This window comes from Rattus rattus, chromosome 7 (assembly GCF_011064425.1).
Source record: "Rattus rattus isolate New Zealand chromosome 7, Rrattus_CSIRO_v1, whole genome shotgun sequence".
NCBI lineage: Eukaryota > Metazoa > Chordata > Mammalia > Rodentia > Muridae > Rattus > Rattus rattus.
In genome coordinates this window covers 91823753-91844911 of record NC_046160.1, presented here as the reverse complement: position 1 = coordinate 91844911, position 21159 = coordinate 91823753, and the positions used below count along the sequence as shown (strand labels likewise).

Below are 21159 nucleotides of genomic sequence, written 5' to 3'. Positions count from 1 at the left end.
GGTACTTAGTTATGATGATCCTAAGGTAGTGATGCGATCTGAAGTTCATCTTGATGGTAACTTAACTTTCTTTGAAGACAATATTGGTTAGAATCAAAGCTTCACTTTGTACCCAACTTTTTAATTGTAATAAAATACATACAATGTTCACCATTTTATCCACTGCAAAGTACACTATTTGGTGGTACTAAATATATTTGGAAGTTTGCTCAAACATAGTTCTGGGCATTTGCCAGTCAGGAAAGACACTGTGAATGTAGCCTTAGAGGTATAATCCATTCTGGAAGTGTCTAGGACTGAGTACTTTCTTGCCGCAGCAAAGCCCAGTAAGATTCTGACTTATGTATATTGAACATTTTGATAAAAGGAAAAGCAAAAGTTAGTAAAGTGTAAATACACTCCTTGTAGAAAAAAAAACACCCTTAGATTTGATTTCTTCTGGTGAACATAATTGTTTGCCTTCATAATGAAACTCTATGTTTACCTTTTATATTGTTTTAGATGGTAAACTTATTTTTTTAATTACTAAATCCATATAAACACAATAAACTCCTGGCCTACTCCAATTCCTCACAAATAAACTCAACTTTTTCCTGGTCCTGAGTTTCCTAAGATGAACTGTTAATGCTTGAAACTGCTACTTTACTTCTATCATCCAGAAAAATTTCCTTGATACTTGATTGTAGAATGTAGTTGTTTCTATACTGTTAAGTGCCATATACTGTAATATGGTAATTCCACTATGATTTCAAGACTCACAGTATCAAATCCTATATAGACTTTCCTTATTAGGTCTCCCTGTATACATTAATAACATCAGAAAGCTTTTACCTTTTCACTGTTGGGCACATTTTACAGCTCCTCTTTGGCATAGCTGAACTGTTACCACTAAGCACTTGGTACTGGGACAGCTGCCCTGATGACCAGGATAATGTTCAGTGACTAAGGGATGGGCTGCTTAGGTGAACAGGGGAATGATCCACAGTATAGGCAGGACCAAATGGAATTACATATGATTGTATTACACTAAGAATGGTGTGCATTCAAAACTTTTGAATCATTTACCTTGAGGAACTAAGGTCAATTATTTCTTTAATTTTCTTTATCCTTCAGAATACTATACATGTACACAATGAAATATGATATATATACTTTCTAACTTTCTATTTAATATTTTTGGAGCATAGATAATATGGAAATTGAAATCACAGAAAGGAAAACTGTGGGAACTGGGAACAGTGAAATTTTTTTTTAAGTCAAGTTTTTATTGTATAAATTTTAATTGTTACAGCTTATGGAATTGGGGAAAGGAATATATATATTGAGCAAAATAATTAGAAGACAAGCATCTACAATTGTCTAATTTCAGTATTTTTCAGTAATCTTAGTACTAATATTTAGTAAAAATATAATAATCTATGTAATCTTAAGATTTATTTCATATTCACCCTATACAACATAATTTTAATGAATTAGAGATGTAGTTCAGTAGTAGAGTGCTTGCTTTGTGTGAAGAAAATGAAATTCACCATTACTACTACTATAGATGCAGAAAAGTCCTCTGTTCTGTTATTGATTTGTGAAAGTGCTAGTTATTTTCATATGAAAAATTATATAAATATTCTAAGCTGGAAGACATGCCCATTTAATCTGTTAACCTTTAAAGTAAGTTTGAAGGAATCTTCGAGTGGGCAGGTTTAGAAGTTCTAAATACTAAGAAACTTTTCCAATCATATAGAACCACATAGAATAGAATAGGCTTGAAAGCTTATGACGTAATCAACAATTTTATTTCATCTTTAGTTTGGGATAAATGATACATTTGGGCATACTTTCTCACTAATCTCCTTCTTTTGAAACCAGTTAGGACTTCTTTTGCCACCAAGATCTTTGGTAGTAATTATGGGAGGTGAGTTCATGATTTGGCTTAAGAATTAAATCCACTGTCAGGAATACTAGCTACATATCTTCAAAAACGAATTATTTTATCCTTCCTCACTTCCATCCATTATTTATTTTGTACTCTATTAAAGACACAATGTGAATCTTTAGTAACAGGATGATAATGCTATGTTCTAACCAGAACAATACAAACCCCATTAACCACGTAACAGATTTTTTTAGACAAACTGCAGATTATTAGACATTTTGATACTTTTTTGTTTTGCTTTTAGGTTTTACTATGATGAACAAATGAGAAAACACATATACACACATAAAAAATAATTACAGAGCCAGAAAAGGGTATTTAGTAAACCTACACAAAATAGTTAAGAGGTGGTTAATAACACTTTATAAAAAAAAGACACGGAACTAAATGACCACACTTTCACAGTAATTTCATATTCCAGAAATACTGAAATGAAGTTTAAATCACACGGCAACTGATTGTGGTTCAGCGTGTATGGCACTTGTCCTTATTCTAAATAGATGGACACTTCTCACCAAAAAAGCAGAGGTCGTGGCTAGGAAGCTTAGGGCCACAACTAGGGGACGACAGAGAGAGAAGTCAGCTATCTCCACACCATGTGCCTTGCTGCAGACGCCTAAGCTTCATCTGCCAGTAGGCTGTCTGGTAGGCTGTCTCTGGAGGGGCGAAAGCGGAGTCAGATCGAAATCCTGTCAGGGATAGCTGACTGCGGGTCACAGATCGGGCGGCAAGGGGTAACCTGTCTCTGCCCGAGGGGGGAACTCCTGTCACAGTGGGTTCCGTTCTGCCACCCATGCAGCTTCCTAAGCCACCTCTAGGTTCTCCCGCGCCTTCAGAGGAGCTGAGCCCACCTCGCTGCCGCACAGGGTCCGGAGTGGCTCCACCGCGGGCAGAGCCGGCCTGAGGTGGCGGATAACTGACGAGGCTGCAGGCTCGGCGGGGGATTGCTTCTGTCTGGGGCCCGCCGAGGCTGCGTTCGTGCCTCGCGCGCACCCGCACCGCGTCCGCCCAGCCAATCCCGCGCTACTCGCGCGCCCAAGAACGTTCCTCAGTCCCACTCAGGCTGGGCCGGCTCCTTCCCGCTCCCCGCACTCTGCAGCCGAGCTCGCACTCCTCCCCTCACTCTCCACGAGTTGCACGCCTCGGGGTGTAGCTCCGCCCCTGTCCCCGAGTCCGCCCCCGCAACCTCCAGAGCGTGTGCTCCCTTTCCCCCTCAGTCTCTTGCCATCCAGGCGTCTCGGGTCTCACTCGGCAGAGCCTCTGGGTCTCGCCGGCCTTGCCCCGCCGCCTCCGCGTTCCGTCTTCCGCGAGGCCGCCGTTTCTCCCACCCTAGAATCGCTTCCTCCCGGCCGGACTCGGGGTCGCGCGGCCCGACTCCGCCCCCTCCGCGGACCCGCGCGCTCCTGGCGCGGCCTCTCCCCCCCTACGCAGGCCACTGGGCGCTCGGCCCCCTCCTTCCCGCTCGCCTCGCGCTCCCCGGGCGCCCTCGCTCTCGCGCTCTCCAAGGCAAGCGCGCTCCCGGCCGGCGCGCTCCGGGCTCCGGCTTCTCCCGGCTCCTGTCAGTGCGGTGACTGCGCTGGGAAACATGGCGACCGAGGGAATGATCCTCACAAACCACGACCATCAAATCCGTGTCGGAGTCCTCACAGGTAACCGGGGGAGGAGGTCTGGGGGCTGCAACGGCCACTGTCCTCGACTTGCCGGAGGTTTCTCGCCCGCGGTAGTGCTTCTCTGCGGCCTCGGGAAGAGGGCAGGCTGAGGAGGGGGACCGGGGGGTGTATTTTACAACCTCCGAGAGCTGCCGGGGATTCGGGTGTTCCCGTGTGCTCCCCGGGGAACTGGGGCAGGCCCTGTGGGGTGTCAGGCCCCCGAGCTCTAGCAGCCAAAGTCTCTGGCCCCCAGGGACCGAGGGGCCAGTGCAGCAAGGCGCTGCAGGGGCTCCGCGCTGCCAGTGCAGGCAGCGGGATCCCAGCTCCACAGTCCTGAAGCACGCTGCTCGGGGTTGGCCGGGCGCCTCCTCCACTAAAGCTCTTCCGAGAGGGGGAATCCCATCTCCACCCCTTTCTCCCTCCCCCACCCGGCGGCCCCATGGCACCTGCCTGACAGAACTCGGGGTTCGGCACGCGAACTCTGCTCCGCCTCTGCTGCCCCTTCGCGGGCCGGGTGTCCCCTCAGCAGACGACGGGACACTCCTCACCTCCCCCGGGAGCCAGGTGATAGGCTCTAGTCCGGACCCCGGAAAGTGCCTTCTTTTCTGCCTTTCCTAGCAGAGGGCCCTCCCTCTGTGTCTGCCTCTTCTCAGCGAGCACCAGCGGCTTCTCGTGGCCCGGAGATCCAGCCTTTTCTTTTCTTTTTTCCTTAAGAAGGAAGGATTCCCCCTTTCGGATTCTTTTCTCCCCCTCCCTTTGGGAACCCCCCATTTCTCACTCCCCGGTGGATGGTCCGGAGGCTGGTGAGGAGCGCACTTTTCCCGGGTCGCGTTTCCCTCCCTCGCGGAAGTCGTGTGTGCTCTGCATGTCTGATTCCATTGCGTTGTATTTGGGTGATATCCCTGGGTTTGGAGATAGGCAGTTGCTGCAGGGCACGACTTCCAAGATGAATAGCAAGCCTATTTTGTAGGGGTTTCGGCTGTGGTTCTGTACTTGGCATGGTTCAAGTGTAATTGAATGGAGAAGCGGGGGTTAAAGAATTATATTTGGAGTCTGAGGCTTACTGTGGAGTAAAGGAAATCCACGACTTGGTGATGTGATTTCGGAAAAAGAAGCTATGTAGAAGGGAATCCTGGTGTCTTCCCTACTTCATTTAAATTTTTTTTCTTGTAGAATTCTGACAGGTTGAGATGATGCCCGGGAAGGAACTAAATTGAATGAAACTGGCTTTTATTTTAAAGTAGAAACAAATCTTTGATTCTGCCAGTAGATACCGACCACAATGCTTAATTTAGCTGCTGACTTTTATGAAAAGAGGATACCCCTGTTCTTGTTCCCCCTTTTTAGTAACTGGGTTTCCTTTCTATGATGCATATTTGCAGATGTAAAGAGCAGTTTATTGAATTTTTCCCAATCAAATCCTCTGGAGTAAAGAAACTAATCTAAATCATGTGCAGGGGAGGACGCCCCCCCCATCAGAATATGCAGATGGTGTGCATCTTTTCCTGCTGAAACTGTTTCCTTGTATGAAAACTCAGTTGTAGCTTACAATTCTTAGATTTGATCTTGCTGATTTTGAAAGACAGTGTGATGTAAGTGTGCATACCCTTTACCAACTGTTAACTTTTAATTGGCCATGCTTTTTGAAAATTAATAAAGTGTAAGTGAAATTTTAGAGAAACAAAAATAGGTAAGCTGTCAATAGAAATTGAAAGGTGCTAGATGTTAAATTTTAAACTGAAGGGTTTGTGTTTAAAGAGCATGTTTTGTTGACTCTTACCCTGTATTTTTACTTAGTTAATTATCTTATTTTGGTCAAGTGACAGTACATAGGTGCAGAATGGTAAAAAGATACAGGCCTTGTCTATGCTCTGATTGGGATAACACTGATAAGTGATCAGTTAAAAAATGCATCATTGGGGTTGGGGATTTAGCTCAGTGGTAGAGCGCTTGCCTAGCAAGGGCAAGACCCTGGGTTTGGTCTCCAGCTCCGAAAAAAAGAAAAAAGAAAAAAGAAAAAAAAATGCATCATTACTGTATAAAAGTTGTCTAAATATATTGCCTGTGAATTTTGGGCATAGATGCTAAAGGAGAAGCAGGGTGTTCAAATTGATTAAAGTGAAAAAGTGATTACCCGAAAGAAAATTTTAGAACATTTAACAGGGTCAAGAAGAAACTGGCAGTTTAAAGGGGAGTTGAAAGTCAGTAGCAGCAACCTTATAAATAAATATGTGATAGAAGATGAGGCTCTTGAGCAGAATAAAAATGCAGCATAAAGGCCTTGAAAAGCCCATGTGAAGAGGTAGGTGGCATAATGTCAGGGAGAGAAGATAAGGTTAGCAGTGGAGTTAAAGACAGTTTAGAGGAGCAGTCTCATGAGAATGAGATTCAGCAGTCTGGGAGGAAAAGTCTAAGGCCAGCCATACCAGTGGTGTAGCTGAAGAGTGAAAAGAAGCTGCAGATTTAGATGAAATGTTAACAGGACAATAGAGTTAATGCTAAAATGGACATTTGAAATCGGAAGTAATTCTGGGGACTTTTCTTGAGGAGTTACTGATATAAGTGCAATATTGCTTAAAATGATAGAACCTAAAAGCATGGAGAAAAATGAGTAGAAACAGCACTAACTTCCAATCTATGAGTAGTTGATTTTATTATAAACAGCTTAATTCAATGGATTGACATTCCATGTGATCTTGAACAGTGGGAAAAACAATCCTCTGAAAGCGAAGTTATGTCATTTAAGTTCTGGGATTTTAGAACAGTTTTACTTTAAATGATTTTTCCCCCCTGAATTTTAGAGTAAATTAAAACGCTACACTTGAAACTGATTCTTTCAAGTTATAAGTTCTCCCTCCCTCTTTCCCTCCCCTCCTCTTTCCCCCTCCTTCCCTCCTTCCTTCCTTCCCCTCCCCTTCCCCTGACCCTCCTTCCCTCCCTCCCCCCCTCCCCCCTTTAGACAAGGCTCTGTAGTCCAAGCTATCCTTGAACTCTTTTTCCTGCCATCTTAACTCCTTTTCTCAAGTACTGGATTATGGGTGTGCCATCATATCCAGCTAGTTTATGACTTTCTATTTTATTTTCTTTTTCGTTTGTTATTATTTGTTTTGTTTTCAAGACGGGGTTTCCCTGTGTAGCCCTGACTGCCCTGGAACTCCATCTGTAGACTAGGCTAGTCTTGAACTATAGACCAGCTTGTTTTTGCCTCCCGTGAGTGCTGGAGTTAAAGGTGTGCACCACTCTGGTCCTGGCAGTTTATAGCTTTCTTAAAGGTAGAAGGAATGATTTAAGAAAATGTTCTGGTGCTGGACATGATGGTATATGTCCATAACAGCTCTGGTCAGACTGAGGTCAATGAAGGATCTCAATTTCAAGGTTGGAGTAGGAAAAAAAAAGTCTCCTAGCATGTTTCACAATACTAATTTTAAGTGTTTTGTCTAAATCTGTGTAGTAGGAAATGTGGAATGTGGTCTACCCCTGTAAACACTTTACAGTGTGCCTGAATAATACTGTATTGTTCATTCTAAAGTTTTTGTTTTTGTTTTTGTTTTGTTTTGTCTTTTTTGGTGTGAAAGGAAGTCACCAAGTGACTACTGGGAATTGAACTCAGGACCTCTGAAAGAGCAGTCAGTGCTCTTAACTGCTGAGCCATCGCTTGTTGCCAGTTGAAAGATAGTATTTGTTCTTCGAAACCTTCCATTCCCTTCCATTCCAGTGTTTTTCTGATCTTCATTTCAGTTACAAATTTAACAAATATAGTATAGTCTGCAGCTTATTGTATGAATTAACTTTTTTTGAATTTTAAAAGAAAAGGAAATATTTAGCAATGGAATTTTTTTTTTTTTGGCTTGACTAACGAATCACTTAGGATTTAAAACTCAGCTTGTGATAAAGTAATGCTGTTATTTTAGTTATACTGCTTCTTTATCAGGAAAATAAGAATATATATGCAGTATATATATGAAACTAGATTGAACATCTTCTAATTTTATTTGTTTGCATGTGGTGTGATGGAGAATGTGTGGAGGTCAGAACTTTCCAAAGCCAGTTCTCTGTTTCTACCATGTGAATCTTGGTGACCAAATTCAGGTTGCCAGGCTTCTCAGAAACAACTTTACCCACCAAACCCTTCTCTAGCCTTACATTGAAACATTTAATGTTGAAGATTATATACCTCTAAGAATAAATATATTACTTGTCATTATTTAGTGTAGATTTGTAGGAAAGGAAAATTATATAGTTTTTGGTGACCTAAGTCTAGCATTTTAATAATATTCCCTTTTCTAATGTTTTCTAATTATGTTACTATTTATAGCAGAGACTAGTGATAATTTGATAACGATTAATATAAGACAGGTAAACAAATACCTCTTACCACAAAACTAGAGATGCAGGGCAGATGTAGAATATTTTTAACATCTTTAGTAGTATTTATACTAGGAGTCTTAGTAATTATATAGCAGACAGTATATTCTGTATGTGTCATGTTTTACATGCTCTTTCCTATTTTGAAAGAAGCTGTTTATCAAGGCAGTAAATACTTTATTACTTTAAAACCTCTATAGCAATGTTGCCAGGGAAATAATGAATGCACGCAACAGTAGAGATCATGTTCTAGTGTGGATTCTGTATGTTAGTAGGTAACTCTGATAATGTTTGTTACCAAAGTACCAAAAAAAAAAACAAGTTCATTACTTAAATTTTGACTAAGAGTAGTTAGTACATGTTAGAAAAAGATGAACACTTTTTTTTTCTTTTGCGTGAACAAATTCTTTCTTTAAATGTTAAGTTTTTATGATGGATCCTTTCTGTATGACCTAAGTTGGTCTTGAACTTGATTTCTCTTGCCTCTGCACTGGAGTATTATAATTATAGATGTTTACCACCATATGTGGCTAGGATAAAACATTTTTCCTCGAATAATTATAAACTATATTAAATTGTAGATTCAAAATTACTAAGAGATGTTTGAAACAAATGTAAGAGTAGCAGTAGAAATTAAATAAAAGCTAGAACATATAGTATAGTTATATGAACATTTAGTGTTTCAGTCATTTAGAAATTATTATTTAGAATATCAAACAAGACACTAAATTGTCAGCTGAGGAGATGCTACTCTTTAACTCTGGGGTTGTACAAACTTTTTTTTTTTTTTCAAAGTCATAAATACTATTCCTTCTCCCCTACCCGACTCTCTTTCTGTTCTGTAGATTGAACCAGGGGATATTTGCAATCCAGGCAAGCACAACCACTGAGCTGCACTCCCAGCTGTATTATTTTTTGAAAGCCCTTTGGTTGTTAATGATATATAAAAGCATCTTTATTTTAAGAATAATGTCATTAAAAACCTAAATTCTATGTAAGAAATTGTGTGTTATGGCAATTTTGCCTTTTGTGAATAGAATTAGAGTTACAAAGAAGTTTACTTCTCAACTATGTTGTTTCGTGAATTCATAGATGTAAGCACTATTTAGAGAAAATGAGTGACTTATTCAATAAAGAAAAAAGCTGCTAGCCTTGCTGTACCCAACTAAGGATAAACATGAGCTTCTGATCCTCTTGCTTCCACTTTCCCAGTGTTGGGATTTAGGTATGTGTTACTATGCCTGATTTTATGGAGTACTAGGTTTACACCCAGGGCTTTGTTCATGCTAGACAAGCACTCTATCAGTTAAGCCTCATCCCAGCTTCCAATTTTACTTCTAACCAACTTAATATTAACATTACTTGCCAAGAACTATGTTATTAGTAGTTGCTATATAGCAAGTTTCAACTATATTAGAAACACATATGAGGGCTGGAGAGATAGCTGATTGGTTAAGAGCCCTGGCTATTCTTGTAGGAGGACCTGGCTTTGGTTTCCAGCAATCAGATGAAAGTTCACCCTGTCTGAAACTCTGACTTCCTTCAGCACCAAGCATGCATGTGGTAAATGAACATCCATGCAAGCAAAACACTGATACATACAAAATGAAAATAAGTTAAACATTTGACTACATGACTTCAGAGAATGCAGAAGAAAGTCAACAGTATGTTACCTGGGAAGAAGTGATGAATCTTTACTCTTGCTAGTGATAGATTGCTGAATAAGTTGATAGGGTACTTTTTTGGAAGTCAGTTAAGTAGATAAAATATATACTTTGCTTCTGTAAATAGGATTGAAGAACAATGAAATATATTTGGAATTTGAGGTGTTAAAAAAAGAAATCTTAGAAAAAGAAAGCAGTGCAGTGCACAGTCTTCTTCCTTTGGACCTGGGCTGAGGAAAAAAAAAAAACTAAGAAAGAAGAAAATATTACTTTATCTGGTTAAATGATAATTAAAGCAATTTTTGAGTGATCTCGAAAAGTAAATTTTAATATTGTGAAACAGAAATTCTTTCCAGGATGTTTAATGAATTAATAAGTTAATTTGTGTTTAACTGATTAAATAGAACTTTATGAAAATTTCATAACTTAACTCCAATAACTTTCATAGTAGTTTACAAGTATTTATATGTGCTGAAAGAGAAGTAAATCTGTTATACTTGAGACAATTGCTACTTTGAAAAAGGAGTTAGAAAAGGAGATGTGAAAAAGTATTACCATAGTTTTGGGGTACATGGCATTGTATCAGGGGATGATCTGACTCTTGAAGAGTCTAAGCTGTGTGGAAAAACAATATTTTTGCAGTGTCAATTATATTTGATCATTTGTAAATGGGTGGGGAGAACCCATTAAAATAAGCATAAGTAAATCAGGCATAGAGTGTGGAGTATTTGTGTGCTTTTAAAGTAAGATCTGAAACATCAAAGAAATTTAAAGAGAACATATTATTTGATTCCCAGTATATTTTAAAAATTATTTTTATTTGTGTATATGTGTATGTGCGTGTCTCCTTGTCTGTATGTGTACTGTGTATATTTAGTTGCTTAGGGAGGGGAGAAGTGGTCTTTGCATCCATTGGAGCTGAAGTTATAGACGGTTGTCAGCTATCTGATATGGGTGCTGGGAACTGATCCATGAATCCTCCGAAAGAACTGCAAGTGTTTTAACTGCTGAGCCATTTTTTCCAGCTCCTTCCTATTCTGAGATTTTAAACTTTTTTCTGATATTAGATATAGATCTTCCAACATTTTACAACACCATGCTCTTTAAATTTTTATCAAAGTATTCTAATACTTTTTTCTTTCTTTCTTTCTTCCTTCCTTCCTTCCTTCCTTCCTTCCTTCCTTCCCTTTCCTTCCTTCCTCCCTCCCTCCTTTCTTTTCTTTCTATCTATCTATCTATCGATCGATCTATCTATCTATCAATGTATCTTTATATATATGTATGTATATTTAATTTCTGTGATTTTATTGTCATAAAGTCTGCTTGGGAATGTGGAGTAACATGCATAAGCATTAGTTTATTCATTTTACAGCCTAATCACTGCCCCCCACCTTCTGGACCTACCCTCACACAGTACCTCTCCCTATCCTCCTCCCCTTCTCCTCTGAGAGGAGGGAGATCCCCCTCACCCCTCACCCCCAGTTATCACCCCACCCTGACACATCAAGTCTCTGCTGGTCTAGGCACAGCCTTTCCCACTGAGTCCAGACAGGACTTAGTCACAGGAATGGGATCCATTGGCAGACAACAGATTTATGGACTACCCCTTGTTCCAGTTGTTGGGGGACCAACATGAAGACTGAGCTGAACATCTGCTACATATGCGCGGGATGTAGGGGCTGGGGAGCACTAGGTCTAGCCCATGTATGTTCTTTGGTTGGTGGTTCAGTCTTTGGGAGCCCCCAAGGGTCCGGGTTAGTTGACTCTGTAGGAAAGGAAGTCCCTTTCCCCTCCAGGTCCTTCAATTCTTCCTCTAACTGTTCCATAAGACTCCCTAAATTCCATCCAAATGTTTGGCTGTAGGTCTCTGCATCTGTTTCAGTCAGCTGCTGGGTGGAGCCTCTTAGAGGACTGTTATGCTAGGCTCCTGTCTGCAAGCATAACAGTATCATTAATAGTGTCGCGGATTAGTTCTTGCCCATGGGATGGGTCTCACATTGAGGCAGTCATTGGTTAGCTGTTCCCTCAGTCTCTGCTCCATCTTTGTCCCTTTACATCTTGTAGGCAGGACACATTTTGGGTCAAAAGTTTTGTAGGTGGATTGGTGTTCTTATCACTCCACTAGGAGTCTTGCCTGGCTACAAGAAGTACCCACTTCAGGTTCCATATCCCTCACTGCTAGAAGTTTCAGCTAAAGTCATTCCCACCCAGACTCCTTGGGACCTTCCCCATCTCAGCTCTCCAGCACACCCTAGAGATGCCACTCCAATTTCTACTTTCCTGGCCCCCTTTCCTCTCTCTCCCCTCATTCCCATACTCATTCTCTCTTCCACCTATTTCCTTCCCTCCATCATCCTCCTCTGACTATTTTATTCATCCTTCTAAGTGAGATTCAAGCATCTTCCCTTGGGCCTTCCTTGTTATTTAACTTCTTTGGGTAGCAGACCCATATTTTTAATCCTAAGTTTTATACCCTTAAACACATTAAATTCTTCTCTTTGTTTCTCACCACTATAAAGGAAGATTTATTCTCTAAGATAATAGAGGCTCTCAAGACAATATTTTCTCCTTTAGGAAATATAGGATATTAGATTTAATTTTTCTTGTCCTTATAATTAGATTATGGGGGAAAGTAGATTATCTATAACAATTTAAGAAAATAAGAAAGACATGTTAACATTTCTAAAATTTTATATAATTATGAATTAATGGAAAGTTCAGACTAAAATGTCTAAACTAAAAGACTAAAAACATTTTGGGGCATCAAGTCATTTTAATCTCACACTTAGCTTAAGACTCAACTTAAACTTTATTTAATAAAATCTTCCCTAGAAATTAAACTCTTCAGTTATACGTTTCTCATTTTTCTATAAGGAAACAGTCTTACAAATATCTGTGTCCTGTAATCATATGCATTTGAGAGGCTTCCTGGTGTAGAAAAGACTTCAGAGCCAGACAGACTTGGATGTCATACTGTGGTGGTTTGAATGAGAATGTTCTTTACGGTTTATATGTTTAAATACTTGATCCCTAGTGATAGAACTATTTGAGGATTAGAGTTTATGGCCTCACTGAAGGAAGTATGTTACCTGGGCCAGGCTTTGAAGTTTCAAGAGTTGGGCCATTCCCAGTATATCCTCTCCATCTCTGTTTAAGGGACAAGATGCAAACTCTCAGGTGTTCCAGCTGTCATGCCTTCTCTCCACATCATGGACTGTAACCCCCCCTGGAAACCATATAAGCCCAGTTAAATGCTTTCCTTAGTTTTCTTGGTCATTGCGTTCTATGACAACTCTCACTAATACATATACCTTTTATTCGGGGAACTTATTTAGCCTCTCTGAATTTGTTTCTTTTTCCAGAACTACACTGGCAACATATTTCTTCTTCAATATAAACTTTTAAGAACAAAGATAATGCATGTGAAAATAGCTAGATCGTATTTCTAATCCCCTTTTATGTTGTTTTTATGTGGTTTTCTAGCAGTTTTAGGTATATACATCTTATATTATTAAAACTAAGTTTTAAAACTCTTCATGTGGGTGTTTGCATTTCTTGCTTCTTTTGTTTTATTACTTACTAATGAAATAATTACATAGAAGATAATTAAATAAAAGATTAGGTGCTGTGAAATGTATCCACTACCTTAGAAAGCAGCCACCCTGCAACATTTATATAAACCAGCATGTGGCTGTTGTTATTTGACTGATAGTTCAGATAGATGGAGTTGGGTTTGTTTTTTTTTAATTAAAAGTTCTACATTCCTTTTAATAAAATGATATAATGCTGTGTTTTGTAACAAATTTTTAGATAGTGCTTTAGTTGTTGACCACACTGCATAATTATTTTAGATTAATGGAATTTGATGTCTCCATAAAAAGTGAACATTTGATGGGGCTGAAGAGATGACTCAGAAGTTAAGGGTACTTGCTGCTCATCAGAGGACCTGGGTTTGCTTCCCTGTACCCACATCAGGTGGTGTGCAACTATACGTAACCTAAGCTCTGGGTATTTAATGCCTTCTCCTAGTCTCTGCGGACACCCGCACACACATGATATACACAAACACATATACATAAAAATAATTCTTTAAAAAATACCTTAACAATCTGAAACTCATATAACAATATGGACATTTGTCAAAAGTTATGCCTCCTCTGTCACTTATAAAAGACATTTGAGCCAGTTTTTAACTTCAGTGTCCTTGGGTTTAAACATATGTAATTATGCTTACTGTGTAGGATTAGTATGAGAAACAAATGAAATGATATACTTATGAATTTCTGAAGCATCAGTCCTTCTGTTAAGTAAGTAATGCAGCAGTAATGAGAAATTGTCTTATAACTTCAGAGCTTGATCCTTTTTCACATTTAGCAAGTTTTGATATTAAGATTTTAAGTTTCTATACCTTGTTTACTAAGATAAGACACTGAACATGATTTTTTGCTGAATAAAGTTTAAAAGACATTTATGGGGCACTTACATGTTCTATTTATATTAAGTGCTTTGGATATGCTATTAATCTACACAACTTTTAAAAGGTACTATCTTATTCCTTTCAGACTTCCTGAATAGTAGAGAGGTTATGTAACTTGTTTAGGATTATACTAGTGGCAATATCAAGATTCAAGCATAGGTGTGGCTATGTTCTTAACAATTATGTTTTTAATCTATTCTGAAGATTTGTTAATATAAACTTCAATACCTGAATCTATAATAAATTAATTTTAGTTATGACATTTATATACATGATATTCCCTTCTTAGATCCTATCCTATTATATCCTTGGGAAGTATTAAAATATCTTTGCTAAGAATTATATATGAAATTAGACTTAAAGTGAGTGTTTAAAAAATAAATATGACCAAAATAAGTGGTTTTCTTTGTATTTGACGATTTCAGGACCATGACTAGTTGTCTTGCCTGATTGAAATGTTAAGAAAAACAAAAGTATTTGCTAAGAAAATGACTTCAAGTACTTAGAAATTAAGCTTTAAAACTTGCCTATTTTCTGTTTTTTAAGCATTAAGAAAAAGTAATTTACATGATCTTTAGACTCTTTTTGTGTAAGAATAATTGAATATCTTAGAAATAAATTGAATACCAAAAATACTATTTTTTAAATATAAAAAAGATGAGACATTTCAATGATATTAGCCCCCTTCTTCATGTATTTAAAAGTTAGTGCTGCACATTTTGTTTTAATGTAAGCTTTGAAAATTGTAAGTAGGAAAGCTCAATTTTTGTCATTCTCTTAGTTTAAAACAACCTATTGCAATATCTTTTAAAAACAATTTATTCTTTTATTTTTATGTACATCTGGTGTTTGTCCTACATATATGCTTGTGTGAGGGTGTCAGAATTGAGTTACAAACAGTTGTGAGCTGCCATGTGGGTGCTGGGAATTGAACCCAGGTCCCCTAGAATTGCAGCCAGTGCTCTTAAACACTGAGCCGTCTCTCCAGCCCCCTATTAAAGTATCTTTATACTATAAATATGTAATAATAGATGATAAAGTATGAAATTGAATATCCACACCTTACTCCTACCAGTCTTTCTAGTGCTGCCACATTAAATTTTGCTTTTTGTCTATTCTTTATGTATTTGAATTTGTATACATTCTATCAGTATAATACATGAAAATTTACAAATCAATGAGCAGTTGGCCATAATTAACACCTGCATGTTTTATTACACTTATATAATACTATTTTTAGAGAAAGTATTAGTTTCTAAAACTCAAAAATTAAATATTTTACATAAAATTTATTTTCCCTGACATGACAGCTTTTAGATTGACAGTCGCCTTTAGATAGAGCATACAGTGTCCAGGTTTGTTTTTTTTTTTTTTTTTTTTTAATTTCTCAATTAGCCTATTTATATCTCTTGACCCTGAGAAACATAAGAATTGGCAATGCTTACTCTGTCTCTTCCTTTCCTCCTTCCTTATTTGTAGCATGTTTAGGCCATATTTTCCTATTAGCGAAGATAGTAATAGGTAACTTCAGTGGGAACTTAGCAAGCACAAGATACTTTCTAGAGCTGCTGCAGAGCTTTGTTAATCGGTACTGTCACCATTTTACAACTGAGACAAGTACAACCGAGAGTGAGTAAACTGACTTGTGCAAATTACTATGATAAAACACCAAATTCCAAGTTGAATCATATAGTTTGTTACTGGAGTGTGAGTGCTTAATATTCCCTTTTGGTCTGTACAAATGATTTCATGTAGCTCTTTAAAGATGTTCATATACAGCTTTCTTTTCAATGGCTCTATGGTATTGCATAATAGGTTATACTTCATTTAGTGAGTACCCAACTTGTGATCATTGAGGTTCTTTTTATAATCTTTCACTATGATAAATGTGAAATTCATTGTAGCATGATTTTAATTTTTTTTTGCAATATAGAATTAGTTAAATAGAATTTCTTAGGTTAAAAATGTAAGAATTTTAAAATTTCTGTGGAAATTGCCAACTTGCCTTCTAAAACAGGCCATACTAATTAATAGTCTCATTCATACTGAGTACCAGCTTTTTAATAAGTATTTTAAGGTATATTTCTTGAGTTTTATAAATAGGAAACATTGTTTTATTGCTAATGTAAGATATTGAACTTAAAAGTTAGCTTTGGTGTAAAGGGGAACATGATTTAAATAACCGTAGAGCATAGAGGAGGTGCTGACTTTTAAGTACTTAAATCAAGTGATCTTGGAATTATGTAATCATGTATCCTTTATTTCGTGGTCTGTTTTTGACTGTTACAGTTTATCTTACATTCAAAATTGGGAAGAGTGGTGCAGTTTGAGAAGTTACAGTAATGGGCAATTTTCAAGTTTTCATCTTCCTAACTAGAGAGTGTATAGGAAAGTTGTACTTCTCAAGATATTTTTACATGTAATACTGAGTCCTTTTGGGCCTCTCATTGCCAGAGTTGAGGACTTTTATTGGTCCCAATTCTGTATCATATATCATATCATATCCTTGGTAGAGAGATATTAAGTAGCTAGCTTTACCAGACTCACATTGTTTTAGGGTTTTATTGCTGTAAAGAGACACCACGACCATAGTAATTCTTATAAAGAACAACATTTAATTGGGTCTGGCTTACAGTTTCAGAGGTTTAGTTAATTACCATTGCAGGAAACATGGCAGCATTCAGGCGGACATGGTACTGGAGAAGTTGAGAGTTCTACCTCTTGATCCGCAGGCAGGAATCTGTCTGCCACACTAGGCGTAGCTTGAGCATATAAGATCTCAAAGTCTGCCCCCACAGTGATATACTTCCTCCAACAAAGCCACACCTCCTAATAGTGCCATTCCCTATGGACCAAGCATTCAAAACATGAGTCGGTGTAAGCCATGCCTATTCAAACCACCATACACAGGAATTTATAGCAGAAGAACTTTTAATGATTTAATTTTAATAATTTATTAACAATAATAAATTCCATAAATAAGCTGTATCTTGAACTGTACTTGTTGGAGTTGAATAAAAGTGACTGATCATAAGAAAAAATAATATGCATAAAAGATAATAGATGTTTTCATATTATATCAGGTGCAAAAGAGAATAAAATTTAGAGCATATTTTTGTAGAAAAGTTTGTAATCATTAACAAAGGTTAATATGGGTTTTGGATTTTCCAGTTTTCTTTTGCAAATGGGTTTATGATGTACTAATCTAAAAATTGTCAATTATGCATCATCATAAAACATTCATTACTTTCTGATTCTTACTGCCACTTGAAAGTGGGTCATGTATAATACATGATAGATTCATAGATGAATAATGGAGATTTTCCACTTATATAATATAATAGAAACTTTTAAGCAGTTAAATATTGACATACCTAGTTTTATCATTCTGTTATTTTCCTGACCACAACTAAGTATTACTTTGACTTTAGTTGCATTTGTTAGCAAATGATCCAACTAGTTATAAAGTACTAAATACTTATAAAGCTTAAGCATGAGAATTTGATTATGTGGTTGGTGTACATTGTGTGCATGTCATGTACATGCATGCATTCATGCATGTGTGTGGAGATCGGAAAACGACCTCAGATGTTCTTCTGGTGCAACAAGTAGACTGACCAGCGAGCCACAAGGGCTCCTTCTGTCTCTGTTTTCCCTAATCCTGGGATTATAAGTATGTCCTATCACACCTGGCTATGTTTTTTTTCCTGAATCAAAATGTATATGTATTTCTTTTTCAAAGTTATTTTTCTATTTTATTAAGTGCATGTGTTCATTTACAATGTCATACATGTATGTAATGTGTTCTGACCATTCCTGTGCCAAACCCCCACCCCCTTTTTTTACTTTTATTTTTACAATCCAGTCATTTGCCCCCTCCCAGTCTGCCATCCCACAGTTTTTCATCCCATTCCTCCACTCTGTCTCCAAGAAGATGTCTCCCCAAACCCTTACCAGGCCTCCTGCTCCTTGGGGCTTCAGGTCTCTCGATGATTAGGTACATCTTTTCCCACTGAGACCAGACCAGGCGTTCCTCTGCTGTCTATATATCAGGGGCCTCGGACCAGCTCTAGCTCCTGTATGCTGCCTGGTTGGTAGTTCAGTATCTGAGCGATCTCAGGGGTCCAAGTTAGTTGAGACTGCTGGTCTTTCTATGGGGTTGCCTTTTTCCTCAGCTTCTTCCAGCCTTCCCCCAATTCAACCACAGGGTCCTGACTTCAGTCCAGTGGTTGGGTGTAAGTATTTGTGTCAGTCTCCATCAGCTGCTGGTAGTTGCCTCGCAGAGGATCACCATGCTAGGCTCCTGTCTGTAAGCACACCATAGCATCATGTCAGGCCTTGGAGTCTCCCCTTAAGATGGATCCCAAGTTGGGCTGCTCACTGGACCTCTTTTTCCTCAGTTTCTTCTCCATTTTGTCCCTGCAGTTCTTTTAGACAAGAACAACTCATCTAAGGTCTCTCACTCCCTTTGAGTCCTGAAAGTCTTGATACTTTCTAGATAGGCCCTTCCAAACCCCGCCCCCCTCTCCCCACCACCAGGTTGCATATTCCTATTCTTTCTGCTGGCCCTCAGGGTTTCTCTTCTGTCTCTCCTCCCAACCCCCTATACCTAATCATGTTCCCCCTTTTCCCTCGCCTGTCTTATCTCATCCCATTCCATCCCATTTCTTCCTTTTTTCCTTCCTTCCTTCCTTCCTTCCTTCCTTCCTTCCTTCCTTCCTTTCTTTCTTTTCTTTCTTCACTCCAGATTTTATTCCCCTCCTGGTCCACCCCCCTGATAGTTCCACATCCCATACCTCCTCTCCACCCCCCATTGCCCGTGTCTCTACAAGGATGTCCCCACCCCACCTACCCCATCAGACCTCTCTAAACTTCTGGGACCTCCAGTCTCTCGAAGATTAGGTGCATCTTCTCTGACTGAACCCAGACTCAGGAGTCCTCTGCTGTATATGTGTTGGAGGCCTCATCTCAGCTGGTGTATGCTGCCTGGTTGGTGATCCAGAGTTTGAGGGGCCCTCTTATAGGGTTGACCTCCTCCTCAGCTTCCTCCAGCTTTTCCCTAATAAAACCAGAGGGGTCAGCAGCTTCTGTTCATTGGTTGGGTGCACATATCTGCATCTGACTCTTTCAGCTGTTTGTTGGGTCTTTTGGAGGGCAGTCATGATAGGTCCCTTTTTGTGAGTGCCCCATAGCCTCAGTAATGGTGTCAGGTCTTGGGGCCTCCCCTTGAACTAGATCCACTTTGGGCCTGTCCCTGGACCTTCTTTTCCTCAGGCTCCTCTCCATTTCCTTCCCTGCATTTCTTTCAGACAAGAATTATGAGTCAGAGCTTTGACTTTGGAATAGCAACTCCATTCCTCACTTGATGCCCTGTCTTTCTGCTGGAGGTGGGTTCACTAAGTTTTCTTTCCCCACTGTAAGGCATTTCATCTATGGTTACCCACTTTGAGTCCAGAGAGTCTTTCACTTCCCAGGTCTCTGGTACATTCTAGAGGGTCCTCCCAACCTCCTTTCTCCTGAGGTCTCCTGTTTCCATTCTTTTTCCTGGCCCTCAGGGCTTCAGTCATTTTCCCCGACCCAATACCAGATGATGCCCCCTCCGCCCCATTCCCCATAGTCCCTTCCTCTCTTCCCTCTTTTGGTTGTTTTCTTCTCCCTCCCAAGTGGGACTGAGGCATCCTCAGTCGGGCCCTTCAGCTAGTTGGCCTTTTTGAGTTCTATGGACTTATCCACTTATTAGTGAGAACATACAATGAATGTCTTTTTGGGTTACCTCACTCAGGATGATATTTTCTAGTTCTGTCATTTGCCTGCAAAACTCAGGATGTCCTTGTTCTCAATAGCTGAGTAGTATTCCATTGTGTAAATGAACCTCATTTTCTGTATCCATTCTTCTGTTGTGAGACATCTGGGTTGTTTCCAGCATCTGGGGAATCAGCATCCCTGACCTCAAAGCTCTACTACAGAGCAATAGTGATAAAAACTGAATGGCAGACAGGTTGATAAATGGAATAGAATTGAAGACCCAGAAATAAAACCATACACTTAACGCATACTTGATCTTTGACAAAGAAGCCAAAAATTTACAATGGAAAAAAGAAAGCATCTTCAATAAATGGTGCTGGTCTAACTGATTGTCTGTATGTAGAAAAATGAAAATAGGCCCATATTTGTCACCTTGCACAAAGTTGAAGTCCAAGTGGATCAAGGACCTCAACATAAAACCAGATACACTGAATCTAATAAAAGAGAAAGTGGGAAAGAGTCTTGAACTCATTGGCACAGGCAGAAATTTCCTAAACAGAACTGCAATGGCTCATGCTCTAAGATCAAGAATTGATAAATGGGACCTCATGAAACTGGAAAGCTTCTGTAAGGCAAAGGGCATAGTCAATAAGACAAATCAGCATCCTACAGATTGGGAAAAAAACTTCACTAACTCCACATCCACTAGAGGACTAATATCTAAAATATATAAAGAACTCAAGCAACCCAATCAAAACATGGAGTATAGAACTAAACCAAGAATTCAAAACAGGAATCTCGAATGACTGAGGAGCACCTAAAGAAATGTTCAAAGTCCTTAGTGATCAGAGAAATGCAAATCAAAATGACCCTGAGATTCCACCTTACACCAGTTAGAATGGCTAAGATCAAAACCTCAGTTGACAACACATGTTGGTGAGGATGTGGAGAAAGAGGAACAATCCTCCATTGCTGGTGGGATTGCAAACTGGTACAATCACTCTGGAAAACAATTTGGAGGCTTCTCAGAAAATTGGAAAGAGACTTATCTAAAGACCCAGCAATACCACTCTTGGAAATATACCCAAAAGATGCCCCACCATGCCCCATGGAGACATACATGTTCCACTATGTTCACAGCGGCCTTATTTATGATAGCCTCTCTCATTTCAAACTCGGCTCTTCATGTTTGATTTCAAACTCTGGTATTCACTTTTGTAAGGAAGAATTTTACAGTCTGAGTTGTCTTCCCAGCCCACACAATAGGTATACATTGTAAGATTTGTTGTTGTTGCTGTTGTTGTTGCTTCATGACTAGGCTTGACTTCT

General features: G+C 39.2%; 1 protein-coding gene across 1 annotated transcript in view; it reads left to right on the top strand.

The window, feature by feature from the left end:
• LOC116906140 (proline-rich receptor-like protein kinase PERK14) overlaps window positions 1–21159 on the top strand; it is a 133659-nt gene that overhangs the window by 19632 nt on the left and 92868 nt on the right. The window contains exon 2 of the mRNA XM_032909128.1: window positions 2749–3579. Within this exon, the coding sequence (XP_032765019.1) occupies window positions 2749–3579 (831 nt within the window). The remainder of the gene's footprint in view (window positions 1–2748; window positions 3580–21159) is intronic.